Genomic DNA, 23,172 nt, shown 5'->3' on the forward strand with positions numbered 1-23,172 from the left:
TTCTTCCAGCGGGAGTGAGAGAGGCGTGCCCACCCAGGACCAGGCGCGATGAAGAGGCGAGAGGAGGGCTGAGCGCAGAGCGGCGCGGCCAGGGTCCCTTGGCTCAGGCCCGCGCCCGTCTCCCCGGGGTGGGGCAGGGTGGGGGTGGGCCGAGGCGTGGACTCCAGAAGACTCTCGGCGACGGGAATAAAAGGACGGCGGCTCGCCGTGCCGCGCTGGGAAGCAGTATCACCTCGCCCCCGGCCCCGGGAAGGGCATGGCTCCGGCGGACGCCCGGCGGCGCGCTCTGGCCCGGTGCACGCCCAGGGCGCACCGCGGTCGAGTGTCGCGGCCTTCGAAGAACAGGTGAGGTCGGAGAGCAACCTGGACCCCCGATGGAGGGACACTGTCTTTCTGCAAGGGGCCCAGAGAATTGGGGTGAGCCAAAGGAAGGGCTACGGGAGGAGGGGCGTGAAGGCAAAGAGGCACGTTCGACTGTTCCTGGCGCTCTTTTAAGGGACTAGGGGCCAGAGGCCATCCAGGACAGAAGCTGATGGAATCTGGCAGAAGGGTGGATTGACTAGGTCTGATGAAATCCGACCCTTCTTCCTCCTTCGCTCCTTCCTTCCTTCCCTCCCTCCCCCTAGAGACCCCTAACCCCTCCATCCCTGGTTTCCACGGAGCCACTCCACGGGATCCCCTAGGGATACCGATTGCGCCCCTGCGTTGGTGAGGGAAGCTCAGCGACAGGGTCTCCTCCCCAATTCCTCTGGCTCTCCTGGCGCTCAGAGTCTCCTCCTCCTCCTTCTTTCCCTGGAAACGGGGAGGCCCGAGGCCCGCCGTGGGCTGAGCCACGCGGAAGCTGCAGAAGTCATCATCTGGGAGAGGCGGTTTTTAGGGTCTGGCTCCCAGGGGACTCGAGGGGAAACCGGAGCCACGTTCCCGGAAGCTCCTATTTCTCCGCGCCGCCGGCGGGGCGCATCGCAGAGGGCTCTGGAAGCCGGCCAGGGGCTCAGGGCTGCGCGCCTGGCCGCTCCAGGGTGCTCGCTCCGGGCGTGTGCAGAGAAAGGCGCCTCGCGCCCCGAGCACAGCTTTCCGAGGTTTGGGAGCGCGCACCCGGAGGCCTTGCAGGCTCCGAGCGCTTTCCCTCTCGGTCCCGCGACGAGGGTCCCCGGGCGGCGCGAGCTCTGGGTCCCCGGGGACGGCCTGGGAGGAAGGCAGTGGGACGCCGAGGCCAGGTCCGCCTGCGGACCCAGCGCGCGAGCCGGGATGCCCTTGGCGCGCGCCCAGAGCCCAAGGCGAGCGCGCAGGCGGGGGCGGGGCGGCCTGGGCTCCGGCCAGTCAGGAAACTCGGCTCCGCAGAGCTGAGCGTTGGGTTCCAGAGCGCAGAGGTGGAGCCTGGACTGGTTTTCTGCACAGCTGCCTGCGCCGTCGGCCCTTTCGGCGCGGCGAGCAGGGGCGCCAAGGCTGCCAAAGCGACGGACGGACCGACGGGGTCTGGGCGTCTCCACCCTGTCCGAGCCGGGCCGAGCGCGTTCTCGGCAGGGAGCGCTTGCCCAGAGCTCGGGCGAATGGAGAGGCGCGTTCTTCTCTTGTACCTTGTACGTCCCGTGTGGATTCCCGTTTTCCTATAAACTTTATTGGAGAGATGACAGACGCGTGACGGGATGAAAACTGACTCACTGGCGTTGCAAAGAAGGTAGCTGATGCCATGTGTCGTGCCGCGGAAATCCTCTCCTCTCCCCTCTCCCCTCTCCTCTCTCCTCTCTCCCCTCTCCCCCATCCCCCCCACCTTTGGCGTCTCTCCTCTCGCCTTGCTGTTGGTGTTGGCCTGGATATATTTCACCAGGCATTTTTTTCCTCTTTATGTAATGGCAGATTTTACAGACGTTTCCCCAAAGTTCCCCTTTCAAAAAAAAGATGCTGCGCCCTTTGGCTCTTCTCAGAAATAAGAATAAAGGATCCTCACCCACCCACCAAGAAAGGACTGAATTTCCGTTCTTTCGTGAACGCCCGTTGAAGTCCTTTAAGGAGAGAGAACTCAAAGTTTGACGGCTGTCATGAAGAGAAGGAAATCCTCCTGATGATCATGACCTTGTGGGCAGGTTTTATTTAAATACACACAGTAGGGAAGGCGCAGGATGAACACTGAAGGCAGACGCAGAATCCTCTCTCTCTCTCTCTCTCTCTCTCTCTCTCTCTCCCCCCCCTCCCTTTCTCTCTCCCTCCCTCCCCCTCCCATACCCTCGCTCACGACGCAGTGACATTTCCAAATCGCGGTACCAAAGTGTAAGCGTCGGGAAACCCTCTCAGGGCCAGTCTCGAGAAGCCGGGAGCCGTGATACCCCCACGCGAACAACCCTTTTGCTGAAGCCTGTGCTTTTGTGGTTGCCCCACCCCCGCAGGTTTCCAGGGACCACGCACCCCGACAGGATGCCACCGCGAGCGCCCTGGCGAGCTCTCTCCGTGGTGCTGATCCTGGCCTGGGCGCGCCCTCCGGCCGCGCGCGCCTGTCCGCACCCGTGCGCCTGCTACGTCCCCAGCGAGGTGCACTGCACGTTCCGCTCCCTGGCCTCCGTGCCCGCCGGGATCCCTCCGCACGTGGAAAGAATCAACCTGGGGTGGGTACCGCTTTCTCCCTGAGCTTCTGCGCCTCTCGGCCCGCGTGTTTCTTGGGCGTTGCCTGTATGGATGCGCGTCTCTGCTCGTGTCTGTGCATCTACGGGTCGCTCTTTCTAAAAGGATGGGCTTCCTTACGCCTATTAAATCCACTGAACGCAGTGCGATTCTCTGAATGAGCCATCAGCTCTCCTCAACTGTCACAGGGTCACAGCAAAGCATCATGACCCGCGTCAACCGGAGAGACATTTCCCTGGACAACCGCTTCTTAATAGGTTGTCCCTGTCACGGCACGGGACACACACTAATAAGAATAGGAGTTACGTAGACCTCAGAAACTTTTAAAGAGCGATAGACGCACTAAGTGAAATATCTCTGACATTCTGTAACGTCCCTGCAGGACGCAAGTGTGTCTTTCAGGAGATAAAAGAATTCTTTAAGATCTCGCCTATGGGAACTATCAGTCTGTGTAAGAGATATTTTAATGGTGCGTTCCAGATAGAATCTTTATGTTTTAAAATTATGTGTTATACACCTAAGTGTTAGGTGCATTATATACGTAAACGTTCAATGCTATGACTTACGGGTACCTATAAACAATCACTTCATTGTAAACAGTCATTTAGACCTATTATTGTTGATCACCTAGAAAGCAAGGAACATAATCCAGGGTTTGAGGAACGTCCGCCGTTGAGACATTTTACCAAAATGAAGAAGTCAAAGTGGAATCCATGAACACAGAATTTCTAGCATTGTCCAGAATTTTCTTTAATCTTCCTGTTGGTTTGTTTGTTTTTTACTTTAAAGTCCAGAAATAGAATAAAACCATGGGAAGTTAATACAAAAAGACAGAAACTCCCTTAATCCAAGGCAACAGGTCACTAAACTGTACCTCAATAAAATCTTGGGAAACATGATTATGTGAGAACCTGAAAATCCAGCCAGAAGAAGGATAGCTCCCGGGGGAGAATCATTTGACTTTGCCAGAAGAAGGAATATTAATATCTAAACCAGTTTCCTTTTTACAATCATACAGTGTATGGGGACCCATTTTTAGCATATTATCTTTTGAGATGCTTTTGCGTAACATTAAACATAAAAGAATATAACTAAGGAATAGCTCCCCTGCACAGAAATGGGATGTATTATGCCCATCTGCCTTAACGTGGAACACGAACCGGTGTGTCCCGTGTTGACATGATGTGTGTAATCTCACAGCACAGGTTTTGAAAAACTCATCTGCAAATAGATAAGGAGGCTGTTGTCATGGATTTTGTTGGCGGAGAAATAAGAAGAGTGTTCGATACAGACACGACTTGCGTCTGGCTTATTTGCCTTTCCGCAGTTCTGGAAAGAACAGAAAACTCTCAAGGAATGCGGGGTTCTTGGCAGAGCCCTAAAGACATAGCTGGTCCCCACGCAGAAGTTCTCAGAATCTCCAGGCAGCGTGGAGGGAGGGATTTGCTGTCTCCTGTTTGAATAGCCCCGAAGGTGTTCCAAAAAAATACGTTCCAAACACTTTTGAGCAAAGAAAATAAAAACATCCCCTTGCTGTCTGATTTATAGACCTCCACGTAGTTACCCGTCGATTCAAGCGCTGATGTGGGTGACATCGTTCTAGAATTTCCGAAATACCTACAGTGCTCTCTTGCATGCATGCTCTCTCTCTCTCTCTCTCTGTCTCTCTCAGAAGTGGCAGGTTGGCCTTGAGAAATGGGGGCGTCCGTGTTTGGCTGTGAGTGTTTTCCGTTGGTCATTTACTTTTGGGGTTTCTTTGTAAACCTTATGTGGGTCGTTGACACTGATACAGAGGTCCCCGTTTCCCACGTTGACACACCTCCAAGCCCCGCCCCTTCCCTGTGTCCGTCCCCACATGGTCGTCCATGTCCGTGGGTCAGGCCCACGTGTTCTGCGGCTCCTGCTGCCTTCCCTCGTCTCACCCAGGGGCCCCCTCCCCTCTGACACTGTCCGTCTGTCCGGGGGCCCATCCCTCTGCTTCTGTTTTGTCCCTTAGTTCAGCCGGCTCATTAGGCCCCACAGAGGAGTGACATCCTACGGTCTTTGTCTGCCTCTGATGGACTCACGTCACTGAGCCCAAGACCCTCCAGGGCCATCCACATGGCCACAAAGAATAAGGTTTCCTTTCTGGGGGGGCGGGGGTTGTCCCTTAGCTCAGAACACCCCGTAACTACATGCAAGTCTACTTCCAATGCTGCCTTTCCTTTTCTCTTCTTGGGGGACCCCGTGTCTTTTCTTGGGGTTGCTGCTGAGCAGTGGGGCTTCCCATGAGGGGCCTTTGCCACTGGCTCCTTTCAAAGCCGAACCCCTGAGCCTCTCCCTCAATAGCCTCGGACCACAGGAGCCCACGCTAACACAGTTCCCAGCAAAGGCTCCCCCCGTGTGCCCGTGACCCCACAAACGCACCGGGACCCGGAGCAGGCGCGTGCTTTGGGAGCAGCATCCGGGAAACGTCAGAATCCATGGTGGTTGTTTTTTCGCTGAGTTGTTCCTTGTCAGCTCGGGATCGTCTGCACGCGGGATGCCGCGTGGTCTCCGCGGCTTATTTGCCCCGCTTGCTTCTTCAGGTTTAACAGTATTCAGGCTCTGTCCGAAACCTCGTTTGCGGGACTAGCCAGGTTGGACCTGCTGATGCTTCATGGCAACAACATCCCGAGTATTCCCGACGGTGCCTTCCGAGACCTCAGCTCCCTCCAGGTACGACCGGGCCGTGACAGACACCCCTCATCGCGGCTCCTGGGCACCCCCGTGACCATGAAAACACCACCATGCCCCCTGGTCACTTATAAAACAGCTCGTGTTCCCTAAAAAGAGGGCTGCGGACGGGGTTTCTTTAGCATAGTTATGCGTCTGTTCAGATGCCCTGTTTCTTCTCTGACTCCGTTTGGGAAGACGGTGTGTCCCTCGCGGCAGCATTGACAATAGCCAGGATGTACATGCCACCTGGGTGCCCCCTGAGAGACGAGTGCATATAGAAGACACAGTGCAGACCCATGGTGGAATATTACTCAGCCATGAAAAAGAACATGTGACCATTAAGGACGACAGGGATGTGCCCAGAGGGAATGATGCCCAGGGAACATAAGTCAGACAGAGAAACACACACGTCATATGATTTCACGTATCTGTGAACTCTAAAAAAAAAAAAAAATCAATGAATGAAACAGACACAGACTCACAGACACGGAGAAGAGATGGATGGCTGTCTGGGGAGATTGACAAGCACCGATCGGGAGGTACAGAGTAGCCACGGGATATAAAGCCCAGCGCAGGGAAGACAGTCGATAATATTGGAACGCCCAGGTGCGGGGCCAGGTAGGCACTGGAAATACCCAGGGGCGTCCCTGTACGTCCTACACATGCCAACTCCGTAGGCTGTGCAGCTGGAACGGATACAACGGTCCCCGTGTATTCATTCAGAATAAATACGTAGAGAAAGACACGCGTCCCGCCGTCCTCTGCCGCGCGGGGTTCCGTGTGCTGTCCCCGGCGGTGGCTTTCGGGGCCACCCCTGGGTCTCACCCGGTGCTGTCCCCGCGCCCGTCTCTGCAGGTGTTGAAGCTCAGCTACAACAGGCTGCAGGTGATCTCCGCGCGGACGCTGCAGGGGCTGCGGAGCCTCGTGCGCCTGCACGTGGACCACAACGAGATCGCCTTCATCCACCCGCAGGCCTTCCACGGCCTGACGGCCCTGCGCCTGCTGCACCTGGAGGGCAACCTGCTGCGGCAGCTGCACCCGGGCACCTTCTCCACCTTCTCCTTCCTGGACTACTTCCGCCTCTCCGGCGTCCGGCACCTGTACCTGGCGGAGAACAGGCTGCGGGGCCTGCCTGACGGGATGCTGCAGGGGCTGCCGCTGCTGGAGAACCTCTACCTGCAGGGGAACCCCTGGTCCTGCGACTGTGCGCTGCGCTGGTTTCCGGACTGGGAGGCCAAGTCCAAAGGTGAGCGGCGGCCGCGGGCCGCGTGTGTCCCCGCAGTTGTCTCGGAGGCGATGACATCCCCTCGCCATGTCAGGAAGGCAGGAAACGGAGCCTGGGAGGGGCGACAAGGTCCCTGCCGGGACACCTCCACGCCCTCCTCCAGCCACATCCTTATCCCTTGGAAAACAATGTCAGGATCGCTTATTTATTTGTTCCGTCGGCCTCACTCGGGGACGTGTTTATTGATCTTAGAGAGACAGGAAGGGAGAGGGGGAGAGAGAGAGAGACAGATGTGAGAGAGCGACATGGCTGGGTGGCCTCCCGTACGCACCCCGACTGGGGGGCCGACCCACAAGCTTTCTGTGCACGGGAGGACGCTCCCACCCACTGAGCTACACAGCCAAGGCCAAGGGCAGGCTCCCCGCATCAGTGACGATGGGCTCACACCTGGATACGGGGCGTGTTCGGTCCCGCGTGGCTGCAGGCAGCGGTGGGGTCTTGGGGCATCGCGTCCGGGGAGGAGGAATTCCAGGGGGGCCCAGAGAAGGCAGCAACGATGGGACCCCTCTGGCATCACTGCCTGGTGGGTGGGAGAGGGAGGGGCTCTGTATTGGTCCCCACAACAAACACCTGCAGCCCCCAGGGCACGTCCTCAGAAGGCAGATTTGCATCCCTCCTGGGGACGTGTCCCGGTCCCGTTCTTCACGCCCATCCCAGCGCTCCTCCACAGTCAGGTCCTCAGATGCCACTGGCTTCCCCGCAGCCCGGGGCTCCCGGCGCCCAGCCCGTGACCTGTGGCCCGAGCTCCTTTGTCTCTCTGGGAGGGCAGCGGGCATGCTAGTGGGTCCTCCCCACACCCTGGCTGGTCCATTTTTCAACCCCCCCGTTATCCCACCAGCTTTTAGACCGAGAGCCCGGTCACGCCACCAGCCCGCTCCAACCCGCTACGGCTTTCCTGTTGCTTTTAGGATAAACCACCCACCCCTGAACGTCCCCCAAGTCAGTTCCACTGACTGTCCCCCTCCTGCCGCATCCAGGTCTCACCATGTCCCTTAATGACCCCGTTCCTATCCCTGCAAACCGGTTTCCGGCTCCGTGTCCCTGTGCTGCCTCCACCCCCGGCCAAGACGCTTTTCTGCGGGACCTTCAAGGGTCCGGCGTCTCCTCCCCACCCGGGTCTCGGATGGAAGCACCCGTCTGTGGGAGCTCTGGCTGTCCTCTGTTCCCAACACGGCCCTCAGCCTGGGCCCCCCAGGGGCTCCAGCGCCCCCAGCCGACGTCTCGATTTCTGGTGACGGCTTCCGGCTGCAGGTGGCCTTCTCCCGTGGGTGGAGCAAGGAGCCCCGAATGGTGGGGCCCACCTCGCCTTTGGCATTAGCTTTGCTTCATCAGACAATGGCAGTGGAAAGACAGAGGCAGACCTGCTTCTTAGTACTTGTAACTACAAAAGACACACGTCACCTCCACGTGCACTTCATGCGTGGGACCCGCCCCTCACATGGGGGCACAGAGCAGTGCGCTGGGAATGCACCCGGCCCACCATTTCCCGGCAGAAGCGCCATGCCGGGGAAGACGGCAGAGAGCCACCTGGGCCGTCCTGGGGGGACCCGGGTGTGTCTTCGTGTCTGCACGGGTGTCTTTGTGTGTATGGAGTGTGCGTGTTGAGATTCAGAAAATGGCCACGTTTGCATTTTGAGGTGTTTGCTCTGAAAGGCACGTAGCCAGCTGGAGTCAGGGAGGAGAAAATCGCGACCGTGGGACCGCCGAGAAGGTTTACAATACATCACGGTGTCCGTGACGGTGGTCTGGCTGCTGGAACGGGGTGGGCAGGAGCCAGCAGGACAGGTATAAAGCCATCCTGCTTTGGCCAGCGACTGGGTTGGTTGGAGCATCATCTCGGGCACCAGAAGGTCGCAGGTTCAATCCCCGGCTGGGGCATCTACGGGAGAAAACCAACCCATGTTCCTCTCTCACACGGAGGTCACCTCTTCCTTCTCTCCCTCTCTGTACCTCTCTCTGCCTTTCCTGCTAAAAGCAATGAAAAAAAGGTCTTTGGGGAAAAGATATAAGAGAATTAAAATCAGAACATCAATTTTTTTTTTTTGTCAAAATACGATGCATAGTCACGTCGTGATAAAAGCCTGCGTAGTTCCCACGCGCAGCGCGGAACGGACGTCAGGTCAGAAGGGGAGCCGCAGAGGCCGAGGGACGGGGGTGTCCGTGGTCACGGAACTGCCCGCGGTTCGGAACCTTTGTCCCGTGGCCCGCGTGGGCCGCCCTCACGTGTCCCGTGTCTCTCTCCTTCTCCGCCCCAGGGGTCCTGAAATGCAAGAAGGACAAAGCCTACGAAGGGGGTCAGCTCTGCGCCGCGTGCTCCAGCCCCCCGACGCGGCAGAACCAGGAGCTGCACACGCTGCAGGACGTGGCCTGCGTGAAGCCCGCCATCGCGTCCCCGCTGCGGCCCAGCGGGACCGGCAGTGGCGAGGAGGAGCCGGAGCAGGACGAGGAGGGCGACGGCCCGCTGTCCCTCGACGGCCTCCAGTCCCCGCCGTGGAACGTCTCTCTGAACATGACCGACGAGCACGGGAACACCGTGAGCCTGCGCTGTGACATCAGGAAGCCCAAGGACGTCTCCCGGCTCCGCCTGAACCACACGGAGGCCGCGGAGATTCACATCGAGGCCACCGTCGCCCTGGACTTCGAGTGCCCGATGACACGGGACAACTACGAGAAGCTGTGGAAGCTGATCGCCTATTACAGCGAGGTCCCCGTGACCCTGCACCGTGACCCTGCGGTCCCCGGAGACGCCCGGGGCAGCGCCCGCTACCGGCAGGACGCCGACAGCCACGCCCTGTACTACACGGGGGTCCGGGCCCACCTGGCCGCGCACCCCGCGTGGGTCCTGCAGCCGTCCGTGGACCTGCAGCTCAACCGCCGGCAGAGCACGGCCAGAAAGGTGCTGCTGACCTACTCCGCGCGCTTCTCCGCAGCGCTGTCCCGCCAGGACGCGGGGCGGCCTCCGAGCCGGGGCTGGGTCATGATCGAGCCCGGGGGAGCCGGGCAGGGAGCCCAGGCCGTCTTGGAAGGGACGTCCTGTCAGCTGAGCTGCGACGTGAAGGCGTCGGAGAGCCCGTCCATCTTCTGGGTGCTCCCCGACGGCTCCGTGCTCCGAGGGCCCGGGGAGGACCGGGACGGCAGGGTCTCCATCCTCGCCGGCGGGCGGCTGAGGATCCAAGCGGCCGAGCAGGCGGACTCCGGCTTGTACCAGTGCGTGGCGCGGGTGAGGGACGACACGGACCGCGTGTTCCACCGGCTGCTCGTGGTGCCTCCCAGTGCTCAGCCCTCGGGGGGACACACCGTGACCCTTCAGAAGAACTCGGGGGACGCGCTGATGCTGCCTTGCAACGCACTGGCCGTACCCGAAGCCCAGGTGAGCTGGGTGCTTCCGAACAAAAGGATGGTCCGTCACGGGGCGAACGCGTCCCAAGCCTACGTGCTGCCCAACGGCACGCTGTCCATCCCCGAGGTCCAGGCCACGGACGGCGGTTACTACACGTGTGTGGCTGTCAACCAGCAAGGGGCCGATCAGCTCACGGTGGGGGTCACGGTGACGAAGAAAGGCTCTGGCAAGGCGTCCAAACGAGGCAGGCGCCCAGCGGGGAAGACCCTTCCCAGGCTCCGGGCGGACGTGGTGGAGGATGAAGGGGGCTCAGGCACGGGCGACGAGGCCCCTTCCAGGAGACTCCTGCATCCGAAGGACCAGGAGGTGTTCCTCCGAGCCAAGGAGGGCGCGAAGGGCAAGACGGGGCGCAGAAAACTGAAGCCCTGGAAGCCCGCCGAGAAGGAACCGGAAAGCACCGTCGCCGAGGGTCGCCGCGCGTTTGAGTCCCGACGGCGGGTGAACGTGGCCAACAAGCAGATCCATCCCGAGCGCTGGGCAGACATCTTGGCCAGGGTTCGCGGGAGAAACGTCCCTAAGGCCACCGAGGGGCCCGAGGCCCCGAGGAGCACGACCCCGCCGTCGCGGAGCCTAGAAGTCACAGACGTGTTGCCGGCGGCCGCCCCTCCCTCGATGTCACCGGCGCAGACCGCAGCCGGCCCCGAAGAGTCCTCGGCAGACGCGTCTTTATTCGGGGAGGAAGAGCAGGTTGCCGGTACCGTTTCCTCACGCCGCGGGGGGCCCGCATGGGGCCGGGCGGGGGTCTTCCTGGCTGAGGCCAAAGCGACAAGCCCGGACCTGGAAGAATTCACCGAGGATGAGTTTTCTGAGAAGACAGAGGACCCAGCTACGACGGATGGGGCCGCCCCCATATCCAACGGGCCTTATCCATCTTCTGCTCCCCCACAGACCCGGGGTACCATCTACGAAGAGTCTACCGCTGAAAACATCGCCCCGGAAGACCGGTCTGCAGTCACCGTGGGACCGGGGCCCCAGCCTACGCCCCACGTGGGGGCGCCTTCTCTGGGTGCGTTAGGTGAATCGGAGCCTGAGCCAGCCATTGGCCCGGAACCGGAGGCAGATGGGGAGACAGAGCAGGATTCCAGACCCGCGCCTGTCACCCCCACCTTGTCGGGGGTCGAGTCCCCAACGTCTGGACGTGTCCCGTCAGGGGAAGCAGACGTCCCAGCGCCAGGACGTCAACCAGAAGAAACAGTCCCCCCGCGGCGCAGCACACACGGGGACCCCCGGAGGGAAAAGGGCCCGAGGAAGAATTCGCTGCTGGAGAGAGACCCGGCGCGCTCCAGGGGGCCTGAGAGGCGGGGTCCGGGCACGGAGCCCCCCACGTCGCCTGACTCCACGCTGGGAGGAAAGAGCAGCGTCACCCCCGTGCAGAGTTTCACACCCAGTTCTCTGCTCGGCAAGGATGTCACCACGGTAGCAGCGGCGACGCCAGCCCGGGAGGCCACCGGACCCTCCCCGCTCACCGCCAAGCCTTCTCGGAAAAGACCCAGCGGGAGGCGGAGGGTCCGGCCCCACAAGTTCCGACACCGGCAGAAACAGACCCCAGCCACGGCGTCTGCCCCCGCGGAGGCTTTCGTGATGCCACCGACCCGCGCGCCCAAAGGGCAGACCCCCAAACGGGCGGATGCTCGGCCGTCTCCGACATCGTGGGTGCAGACCACAGCCGGCATCTCAGAAGCGGCGGCCACGGAGAAGCAGGCAGAGCACGTCACCAAGGGGACCCCGCGAAGGAAACACGGGAAGAAGCCGCAGAAGCATCGGCAGAACGTGTCTCCGGTGACCTCTATGGTGTCTGCGCCAGCGCCCTGTCCTTCCTCAGAACAGGAGCCTAAAGATGCCATGACCCCCCGTCCAGAAACGTTCCCCGTGTCTACAGTCATTTCCCTGAGAACGGGGGGCTCCCAGGAGATAAGCAGAGTGACGGAGTCTATGACAAACACCCCCAAACTCCCTGCACCTCGTCTTACGCTCCAAGAGGCCGTTCCAGCCACGCAGACGCCTGTATCCAGTGAAAAAGAAATGGAGAACCACAGTGTCACTGATGGCGATCAAATGCTCCGCTCGGTCACCCGGGAGTCCGGCATTCGTGCCGCATCGCCTTCCGGCCCCGAGGTCTTCCCTGGGGGGCAGTTTAAGGAAGAACCCCCTCCTTCTGTCTCCCCCGGACCTGCAGACTGGACTCTTCCCAGGGCAGCCACGCCGGGGAGGCCACAGACAGACGCCCCCGCTACCACCCGCGTCGGAAAACCTTACAGAGGCGTCATCCGTGTTGAAGGCGTCAGGGGACCATGCTGTTCCCTCGGAGGCGGCCCCGCCGGCCGCCTCCTCTACGTTATTTCTACGGGAAGGAGTTACTCCGCCAACGGCTTTCTCGAGCACCGAAGTGGGGTCGTCTCCGGGTCAGGCAGACGCCACCACGAGGGGCCAGGGTGCTGATGAAACTGCGGCCGCTCAGGCTCCTTCGGAAACTAGACCCGAAAACCAGGTGCCCCCTCCCGCCCCCGGGGAGGGTCCAGCGTCCCCCTTCCCGCCCACGACGCGTGCGTCTGTGGCGCAAGCCACCCCGAAGCCCACACAGGCCCCTGCGATGGCATCTCCCACATCGACAGACTCCCAGGACGGTGTTTCCTTGCGTGATGGGGACGTCCCCGACACCCAGACGCCCCCGGGGAAAAGCGAGGACGCAGAGCCTCCATGGAGAACCGGGGGCTTTTCCACCGGGTCCCCCGGACAGGATGGCTTTCCATTAACTGCAACGCAGTGGCTCGGAAACAAGGCACTTGACGATAGGACCGCCAACGCCCTTCCACGCGGCCCAGGGGCCCACCCCCAGGACGGGAGAGTCCGCCTGTTCTATCCACCGACACCCGCGTCCCCAAGGGGGACGAAGAGACCCCCTCCTAGGGCCACACCAAGTCCCTTCAGATACCTTGGAACTTGGCAACCCCCCCGGCACGTCACCCACACGCCGGGAGTCACCGCGTACCCTCCGGGGGTTTGGCCAGAGAAGAACCGCGCTGCGGCTCTTCCCCGGTCACGGCCCACGACGGCCGGGGACCCGTGGCCCAGCTCCAAACCTAACCAGCTGCCCGACCGATTCGGCGGCAGCTCCAGAGGCTTCGGGAATAACATCCTCCCCGACCTCAGAGACCCCGTCGGCAGGCTTCCAGACGCCAGAGCGCCCCATTATCCCCACGGAGGGTTCCCTTTCTTTGTCAACAGGACCTTCCCCTTTCCGCAGCTGACGGTGACCCCAAAGCCCCCAGCACCCAGCTCTCCAGCCCCGTGGATGAGAGACACAAAGATCAACCCAGGGCCCTACAGTAGGATCCATTCCCAGAGCAGCGCCCACCTGGACTTCGGTCCCCCGGCACCTCCACTGTTTCCCCGTCCCCGGGCCACTCCCCTGCCCTTCACACACGTCCAGAATGTCCCTGTGGCCCACCCCACCCGGAGCTCCGTCCCCTTCGTGACCTCTGCAGGCCACCCCTCCAGAAGCTTCCATCAGGGTGGCGCCAAGCTCTTCTCTGCCGGAGGGCCCCCAGCCCCCAAATTCTGGACGCTTGGGGACAAGCCCCAGATTATCACCAAATCCCCCCCGACGGTGTCCGTCACCGCAGACACGGATGTCATGCTACCGTGCGAGGCGACGGGGACACCCACGCCTTTTGTGACCTGGGCCAAGGTTTCTACAGGTAGGACGTGTCGGTTTTAACGGGGACCGGTGCGGGAGGGGGGTCCCTTCTGTGTGTGACCTCGGGGGAGAGAAGTCAGGGCTGGTCGGATACGAGGGGACCCAGCTACAAGCAGATCCCTTTACGGGGACAGGCAGCGCAGAGCTAGTGCGCGTGGGAGATTTCCATGGAGCCAGAGAAACATGGGATAGTGTCTCTGGATCGGGGATATGCCCGTTTAGGAATATTTCAAGAGTGTTCTACCTCCCATGCAGGGTGGGGAGGAGGGGCGTGGACTCCCCTCGTCCCTTCCACGGCTTGTAGAGGTAAAGGCACCTTGTTCGGAGATCACCCGGCGTTGCTTTGATCGGAATCTAGATGTACGGTTGGCTTTGCTGGCTACGGTGGCCATAACAAATGCCGTAGACGGGGCGGCTTTCGCTACAGACATGTATTTCTCAGGGTTCTGGAGGCTGGAGGCTGGGACCCAGGGGTGGGCAGGGCTGGCTGCTCCCGAGGCCTCTCTCCTGGGCGTGTGGGCGGCCGTCTCCCCGCTGTCCCCACACGGTCATCCCTCTGCGTGTGTATCTGTGTCCCTACCTCCTGTTCTTAGAAGGACCCCCTGTCCTGTGGGATCAGCCCCCCCTGGTGACCTCATTGTACTCAGTCATCTCTCTAGAAGCCACATCCCCAAACACGGTCCTATCCTGACACCCTGGGGGTCAGGGCTTCCGTATTTGAGTTTCGGGGCTGACGGGCAAGTCTGCGCATCATGATGGTCGACCCTGGGTAACCGCATCGGCACGGAGAGCCCTTTGCGCCATAGACGTGACGTCTGCTTTGCCTAAATGCAGAAACGATTCCCAGCTGATAGAAGGAGGTAAAATAGGAGAAGCTACCACCTCCCGGGAGGCCATCCCTCTTCCCCGTCTTCGTTCCTTCTCTCGTGACGCGGCTGTGACCTTCCCGCCTTCTCGTGGCATGGCTGTGGCCTCCGTGCCTGGAGCCTGATTGGAGAGCTGGCTTCCCCCCTCCCTTCTGGTTGCACAGCCATGGCATCTGTGACTGCTGTCTCCGCGAAGTTGCCAGCACGCCCAAAGTCACGTGCTCACAGCGTCAGGGACATCCACTTCGTCCATCTTGTTGGCATCGGGTGCCGTAGATCTCCGCGTGATTTCCTAAGCACGTTTGCTTGCATTAGGACAGCGGAACCCCACGGACATGTCATTCTAAGGGGGCCGTGCCTTGAAGGCAGACACCTTCCTTCCCAGGGCGATGCCATCAATCCTGAGGGGCTTCTGTGCGCGGTCCCACTTCTGAGCATCCCTGGCCCGGACCCCCTCCGTAGAGACTCACGCGCATGCTTCCCGTCTCCAGGAATCCCCTCCTCTGGCCGGCTGCTTGTCGTTAGCTGGCTCCAGTTCTCAGGAAGCCCCTCCTCCGTGAGCCCTCCTGCCCTCCCTGGGTGCTGGCGTCTGTCATCAGGGTGCCTCTCTTTCCTGCTGGAGCCACCAAAGTAGCCCCTTTGTGGAGACCAACTGCTACGTGCCTCGGGCATCAGCATCTCCCCCCTGCGGCACACCACACAGAAGGGTCACGCTTTCTTCTCGGTCTGCACCGTAACACGCATGAGTGGGAGGCGGGATCCTCTGGAAGGGGACGTCGCAGGGACCTTCCGGTGCCTACAGCCACCTGTCACTCAGAGCCACTCAGACAGCAAGCAGGCTGATTTCTCTGCTGCATCCCCTGGAAGGCAGGCAGGTGATGCTACAGCCAGGCACCCCGTAGTCGGGGTACGGCGGGGCCGACGGAGCTGGCTGCCAGCTTAGCTCTGGAGCGAGAGCCGCATGCGGTCTTTGCAGCTGTGGTAGGCAGACCCCAGTAGTTGTTCCAGGCGTGTCCCCTGGAGGGGCCAGCCTGTGGGGACCGGGGACAATCTGACCATTCAGGAGATGCATGCGTTACCTTGGCCAAGGACAGGAGTCCAACTCAGGGATGGGAGCTTCCAGGATTGCAAGTCCTCCTCTAAAGGTGGGACTCTGGTCTTAGAGAGAGTTATTAAAGCAAGAGGCCATGAAGAATGTCACTAGGAAAACAAAAAATGACCCCATCGTGTTAACCAGGATCCAGGACCCCAGCCAAGGTGACTTAAGCATCACGGCTTTCCAGTGTTTGAACGTGGGGTTTATTATTGTTATTCAGGTATGACGAGGCCGAGAGGTCAGGGTTGACTTCCGTGGAGAAGAACGCTGGTTCTCCATCGTTCCCAGAGTTGGGGACAAGCCCCGACCCAGAGGGTCCCACGGGGCGGCGCCGGGGTCAGTGGGGAAGCGAAGAGAGAGACAGTGGAACATTCACAAAAGACCGTGGTGTGGTCTCCATGAGAAGCCATTCGCAAAGCAGATCGCACGGGCAAAGCCCCGGCTGGCTTCACGAGGCCGGTGGGGTGCGACCCACATGGGGGTGTCCCTAGTTGGTAAACCGTGGGGACTAGAGAGAGTGGGAAGAAAGAGGAAGACGGGTCCCCTCGAAGGTTGTGAGCTGCCACCTGCAACCATGACGTCATGGTCAGCTCAGCCAGACAGAACAAAGGGTCACCGAGCCTGGCCAGGCGGGGGTGGGGGCGGAGCTACCAGCGTGGGGGCGGGTCTTTGTTTCTTCTGTTTCGGACACAAAGAGGGGACCCTCGTGCGGCCTTTCCTGGAAGGTGTGTTTCTCTAGAACCCGACCGTTCCCTGTTTTTGACCCCCAGGCGCTCTCCTGACGTCCAACACCAGAGTCCACCGGTTCCAAGTGCTGAAGAACGGCACCTTGGTCATCCGCCAGGCGCAGGCGCAGGACCGCGGCCACTACGTGTGCACCGCCAAGAACCTGCACGGAGCGGACCGCGCGCACGTCCTGCTGTCCGTCACGGTGCAGCAGCCCCAGATCCTGGCCTCGCACTACCAGGACGTCACCGTCTACCTGGGCGACACCATTGCCATGGAGTGTCTGGCCAAGGGGACCCCGCCGCCCCAGATCTCCTGGATCTTCCCCGACAGGAGGGTGTGGCAGACCGTGTCCCCCGCGGAAGGCAGGGTCACGCTGCACGAGAACCGCACCCTGTCCATCAAAGACGCGTCCTTCGCGGACAGGGGCGTGTACAAGTGCGTGGCCAGCAATACGGCCGGCGCCGACAGCCTGGCCATCCGCCTGCACGTGGCGGCCCTGCCGCCCGTCATCCAGCAGGAGAAGCTGGAGAACATCTCGCTGCCCCCGGGGCTCAGCGTCCACATCCACTGCACCGCCAAGGCTGCGCCCCTGCCCAGCGTGCGCTGGGTGCTGTGGGACGGCACGCAGATCCGCCCTTCGCAGTTCATCAACGGGAACCTGTTCGTCTTCCCCAACGGCACCCTCTACATCCGCAACCTGGCGCCCAAGGACAGCGGCCGCTACGAGTGCGTGGCCGCCAATGCGGTCGGCACGGCGCGCAGGACCGTGCGGCTCACCGTGCGGCGCGCGGCGGCCAACGCGCGCATCACCGGCTCCTCCCCGCGGAAGACCAACGTGCAGTACGGCGGGACCCTCCGGCTGGACTGCTCCGCCTCCGGGGACCCCTGGCCGCGCATCCTCTGGAGGCTGCCGTCCAAGCGCATGATGGACGCGTTTTTCAGGTACGTGCGCCCCTGCGCTCTGCGCGCGCCTCCCCTCCCTCAGCCTGGGGCACCTCTCCGCGGAGGGTTCTTGTCCGGGATGCAGACCCCAGGGGCTGCTCCAAACGACCCCAATAGTGTTTTGTTTGAATGATTCCGGTTTTCACTCTATTTTTACGGTCAGATGAGCTAAAGCGACCTCTTTGAAGATGGAATGTCTACGACACACAAAAACGTCCGATGTTGTTTCTCGTGGCTTTCAGGACAAAGGAAGTAAAACAGACTGTTTAAGGCCAGACATTTCTGTAGCCTCTGTGGCTTGGCTTTGTCTTTAATTTCTAAAGGTACAGTTGATATACAGTATTCTATCCATGTCAGGCGCACAGCATAGCGCTTGGTCATGTATGTGAGTTATCAAGTCATAGTGCCCATCTGGCACCCCGAACAGTTCTTTATTCCTCTCTGTTCCCCGCGCTGTTCCCATCTGTCACGGCCCGTCTCTACTTCTCAACCCCTTCTGCCCCTAAAGATACCGCACCTGGATGGCCCAGGTGGAACTCTGAAAGGGAGTTTCATGCAGGAAGGAAGCCAGCTTCTATGCCATGGACTTCCGTGCCCAGGTCCGTGGATCTAGAGCAGAGGGCGGGATCTTGCCCCTAGCGGACGTGGGCCAACGTCTACAGGTGTTTGGGGTTGATGGCCCTCGGGGAAGGGAGGGCGGGCGCTCGTGGTATCTGGGGGGTGGAGACCAGAACAGGCCCCACAGCAGAGAATCATTGGTGACGTCCACGGTCCCTTTCTTAGCATCAGAGTCTCCAGAGGTAGCCATCATCCATCTACCTCTTTGTCTACCTCCTCTATGTCTAGAGCCTCTCTACCGTATATTTATCATTTATTCATCTATTTCTGTTCTCCCCTCTCTTTCCTCTCTCTGTTAGGTGTCAGCTCCCTGTATATCTCTCTGTAATAATCATTTATCATCTGTTTATGTATCTATCATCTCACTGTTAGCTATCACCTGTCGTAGGTCTGTCTACCCATTGCCTGTCCATCATTTGTCTATTCACCTACCCATCTATCTCCCTATCAACCTATCTATTGATCATCTATGTATCTACCTACTTATCTATCATCTTTCTGCCTAGGGCAGTGGTTCTAAGTGCGTGGATTTGCTCCCAGGGGGCTCCCACCAATACAGTTGTTCTTGCACAGCTGGGGATGGGAGCTGTTCCCACCTCATGGGTGCAGGCCAGAGACACCGATTAATACCTTGCAGTGCAGGGGACACCCCACCCCACAGAGCCACTTAGCCCGAACCCCAAGAGAACCAACGTCTCTATTATAATCAGCATTTGAAGCTGCAGAGGAAAGAGACTGTGTTGCAAAGTGAATCCAGGGAGCCTCGGCGGCTTGCAGTGCGTCCTCAGCAGCCCCGGCCCGGGAGACCGCACAGGAGCATGTGCCCACATGGGCTCCTCCCCAGGAGGGGAGCAGGCAAGCATGCACAGCTGTGTCTCGTGGGCCCTGCCGATGCAGGGAAGGGGGAAAGGAAGGTTCTTTCTCCTTCCATAGCTGCGCATTCGAAACCTGGGCAAGGCCTCGCGAACCTCACATAATCCATTTGGAAGGCGATGCCCCCCGTTTTCCCCAGAAAGCCTTCCAGCAAGGGGATGTGTTTCCATGGAGAAACATGTGTCCAGGTGACTCTGGCACGACTGGGGCCGCATTCAGTGGCAAAGAATACCATCCCGGACAAATGTGAAGCATACTAGTAACATACCTCCCTATCGATCACAGACCAGCGTCTCTGCAGCGCCGTGACCGCTCCGTTCTGCCCTGTACCTTCCTCGTTAAATGTAATTAGACAGCCCCCGGAGGTGTGTGAGCTTGGGGGCGACTTCAGTTTTTTTTTAATTGCTGATAGGGAGAGACCGAAACACCGATTGGCTGCTCCGCTGATGGACGCCTAATTTGGTGGGTTCCCGTGTGTGCCCTGACCGGGAATCGCACCACCCACGTTGGCTTATTGGGGGGATGCTCTAACCTACGGAGCTTCCCAGCCAGAGCTAGGTTTAACCTTTATTCATTTCATGGGAAGAGAACAACCCGCTTCTTAGCTGGTGAGAGCCACTCCGTTCTGGTCTCAGCTTGCAGGGAACAAGACTGCACCGCTAGGGACCGTCCTCAGGCATGCCATCTTAGAGGGACCCCCCTGGGAGGAACCCCAATTATGTCACCTGGAGCGTGGTCGTCTTGCCGTGGTAGGGGGGGCATCTTGGAATGGCATGCAGTCTCATTTTTAAAAATCGTCCAGAGTCAACACAGGGTCGGAGCCTTTTTTTTCCACCGAGACCTTCACCTCTTTATGAGATGAACTCACATGCATGCCACCTGATTTGATCATTCAAAGACAGTCTTCCCGGGCACCCCGGCAAACGCTCTCACGCAAACGTGGCTGAAGCCTCGGACTGTGTTTCACATTCTTTCTTAACGGTCCCCAAGGTCAGACTCAAGTGGAGTTCTCGTTTGCCGTAAGTAAGTCATTCTGTATCAGGACTCGGTCCTCTCCAGGCTGCAAAGACCATGTGATGCTTTTTTTGTTGTGCTGGGGACGCGGGGGGATCCTTCTCAGACCCGCGCGGTGGGCGTCATTCCAGGCACCTGCAGCCCAGAGGGAGTGTCTGGGATTCTGACGTCTTCTTCTCTCTCTCTCTCTCTCCGCCAGCTTTGACACCAGAGTCAAGGTGTTTGAGAACGGGACCCTGGTCGTGAAGTCCGTCACGGACAAGGACGCGGGCGACTACCTGTGCGTGGCCCGGAATAAGGTCGGGGACGACTTTGTGGTGCTGAAGGTGAACGTGGTCATGCAGCCCGCCAAGATCGAGCACAAGGAGGGGAACGCCCACCGCGTCTTCTACGGGGGGGACCTCAAGGTGGACTGCGTCGCCTCCGGGCTCCCCAACCCCGAGATCTCCTGGAGCCTCCCGGACGGGAGCCTGGTCAACTCCCTCATGCAGTCGGACGACGCCGGCGGGCGTCCCAAGCGCTACGTCATTTTCAACAACGGCACCCTCTTCTTCAACGAGGTGGGCCCGCGCGAGGAAGGCGACTACACGTGCGTCGCCGAGAACCAGGTCGGGAAGGACGAGATGACGGTGCGCGTGAAGGTGGTGGCCGAGCCGCCCGCCATCCGGAACAAGACGTACTCGGCGGTGCACGTGCCCTACGGGGATGTGGTCGCCGTGGCCTGCGAAGCGAAAGGGGAGCCCGCGCCCAGGGTGACGTGGCTGTCCCCTGCCAACAGGCTCATCCCCGCGTCCTCCGAGAAGTACCAGGTCTACGAGGACGGCACCCTCCTGATTCAGAAAGCGCAGCGCGCCGACGGCGGCAACTACACCTGCGTGGCGCGCAACAGCGCCGGCGAGGACAGGAAGACCGTCTGGGTCCAGGTGGACGTGCGGGCGCCTCGGATCAACGGGAACCCCGACGCCATCACCGCGGTGCGCGAGGTCGCGGCGGCGGGCAGCCGGAAACTCATCCACTGCCAAGCAGAGGGCGTCCCCGCCCCAAAAGTGCTGTGGGCTTTCCCGGAAGGCGTGGTCCTGCCGGCCCCGTACTACGGGAACCGGGTCACGATCCATCGCAACGGCACGCTGGACATCAGGAGCCTCAGGAAGAGCGACTCGGTGCAGCTCACCTGCATCGGCCGCAACGAAGGCGGGGAGGCGCGGCTGAGCGTGCAGCTCACCGTGCTGGAGCGCATGCAGAAGCCCGTCTTCCACGACCCGGTCACCGAGAAGATCACCGCCGCGGCCGGCCACACCATCAGCCTCAACTGCTCGGCCGCGGGGACCCCGCCGCCCAGCCTCGCGTGGCTGCTCCCCAACGGGACGGAGCTGCAGAGCGGGCAGCGGCTGCTGCGCTTCTTCCACAAGCGTGACGGCATGCTGCACATCAGCGCGCTCGCTCCCGGGGACGCCGGCGCGTACCGCTGCGTGGCCCGGAGCGCCGCCGGCCACGCGGAGCGCCTGGTGGCCCTGAAGGTGGGGCTGAAACCCGCCCCGGACAAGCGCTACCACAACCTGGTCAGCATCGTCAACGGGGAGACCCTGCGCCTGCGCTGCGTGCCCCCCGACGGCCGGCAGGCGCGCGTCTCGTGGACGCTGCCCAGCGGCGTGGCTCTGCAGGGGCCGCAGACCCGGGGACGCTTCTCCGTGTGGGAGAACGGCACCCTGACCGTGCGCGAGGCGTCCGTCTTCGACCGGGGCACCTACGTGTGCCAGGCGGACACGGACCACGGCCCGTCCGTCGTGAGCTTCCCCGTCATCGTCATCGCCTACCCTCCCAGGATCACGAGCGAGCCCACGCCGGTCATCTACACGCGGCCCCGGAGCACCGTGAAGGTGACCTGCATGGCCGTGGGCATCCCCAAAGCCGAGATCACCTGGGAGCTGCCGGACAAGTCGCGCCTGACGGCCGGGGCGCAGGCCCGCGTGCTCGGAAACAGGTTCCTGCATCCGCAGGGCTCGCTGACCATCCAGCAGGCCACGCAGAGGGACGCCGGCTTCTACAAGTGCACGGCCACGAACATCCTGGGCAGCGATTCCAAGACCACGTACATCCACGTGTACTGAGACCCGCGCCCGAGAGCGCGGCCGCCCCGGGCATGGCTCAGCAGCGCAGAACAAAGCCTCGTTTGTCGGGAAAGCCTCCGGAGGGGAGCCCCTCGCCCCGGGCTGGGTTTGGGGTCCCTGTTGCCTTGGACCTGCGCTCTTTGGCCAAAGGAAGCCACGCAGGCAGGAGAGGGCAGGGGTCCCCCCTCCGACGGCTTTCCTTTTGCGTTTACAGGACCCGGGTGGAACAGGGCGCGTTCTGGGTTGCCGACCCGCTCCGACCCCTGGGCACAGGGTCGGCCGCGTTTCCGAGGGGCAGACACTGACGCAGAGCGCTCTATTATCTCCCCTAGTTAGCCTGCTTCCGTGTGACGCTAGAACATTCTAGAATCAGTACCCCCTTTTTTTTTTTTTTTCCATTTCTCCGCCCTCTGTCCCTCCCACACTCTGGTTTGACCAAGAAGGGCTTCGAACCAGAGAGATCCAAATTTTTTTTTAACATTTTAAGGTACACGTTTTCTACCACACAGCTCCCATTTTCTAGGAAAGAACTCTCTCTCTCTCTCTCTCTCTCCCTGGACCTCACATTTTATATAAGTAAATAAATAAAGATAGATATATATATTTCTTTCTCATTAGACGGTGAGCACAGAAAGAAACGCTTTCTGTCTCATTAAAAATGATAAATTATTGGTCTTTACAAGACTTGGATACTGTAGGGCAGGCGTGGACATGCAGTTAAAACATTCCTTCATGGCATTCCTCAGACTCGGTCACTGTTATTATACTCCCGTTCCAGGAAAGCCCTGGCGTGGGGAGAGCGGAGGTGTCCAATTTCCTAGTTTAGGAAGTTTACCTTAAGACCTCTAGTGCGGGGACACACACACACACACGCAAACACACACACAGGGGGTGGGTGAGGAGGGAGAGGAAGGAGGAAGCGACCCCGTGACCCCGCAGAACAAGCTGAGAGCCTCCCCGGGAAGCCCAGAAACGTGTCTCCCCACGGGAAGGAGCACACCTCCTATGACCATGACTCTGCTTTATTGTATTTTTAAGGTCAGTGGAATGTACATTGGATAATAAAACGATATTTTCCAAACCACCGGGCAGTGGGGACAGTGATATTTTCCAGGACCAAAGCCCTTCACGAGAATGTGGGATTCCATCAGAGCGGGTGAGCGGCGTCCTTTATCCGTGACCTGTGAATGGTGCCCTTCTCTACCCGTGTTTAACGGGCAAGCTCACGGAC

The 23,172-nt window shown here is 60.3% G+C and overlaps 1 protein-coding gene across 1 annotated transcript; it reads left to right on the forward strand.

Annotated features, from left to right (window-relative positions):
- The first annotated feature begins 2,408 nt into the window (after window positions 1-2,408).
- Window positions 2,409-22,186, forward strand: MXRA5 (matrix remodeling associated 5). The gene is given in 7 exon segments (XM_090265071.1): window positions 2,409-2,600; window positions 5,184-5,313; window positions 6,169-6,559; window positions 8,854-12,236; window positions 12,238-13,696; window positions 16,428-17,328; window positions 20,033-22,186. Coding segments are annotated over 7 exon segments (8,361 nt in total). The 5' UTR covers window positions 2,409-2,412; the 3' UTR covers window positions 21,942-22,186.
- The last annotated feature ends 986 nt before the right edge of the window (window positions 22,187-23,172 follow it).

This window comes from Furipterus horrens, unplaced genomic scaffold (genome assembly GCF_987537825.1).
Source record: "Furipterus horrens unplaced genomic scaffold, mFurHor1.1.pri manual_scaffold_17, whole genome shotgun sequence".
NCBI classification, from domain to species: domain Eukaryota; kingdom Metazoa; phylum Chordata; class Mammalia; order Chiroptera; family Furipteridae; genus Furipterus; species Furipterus horrens.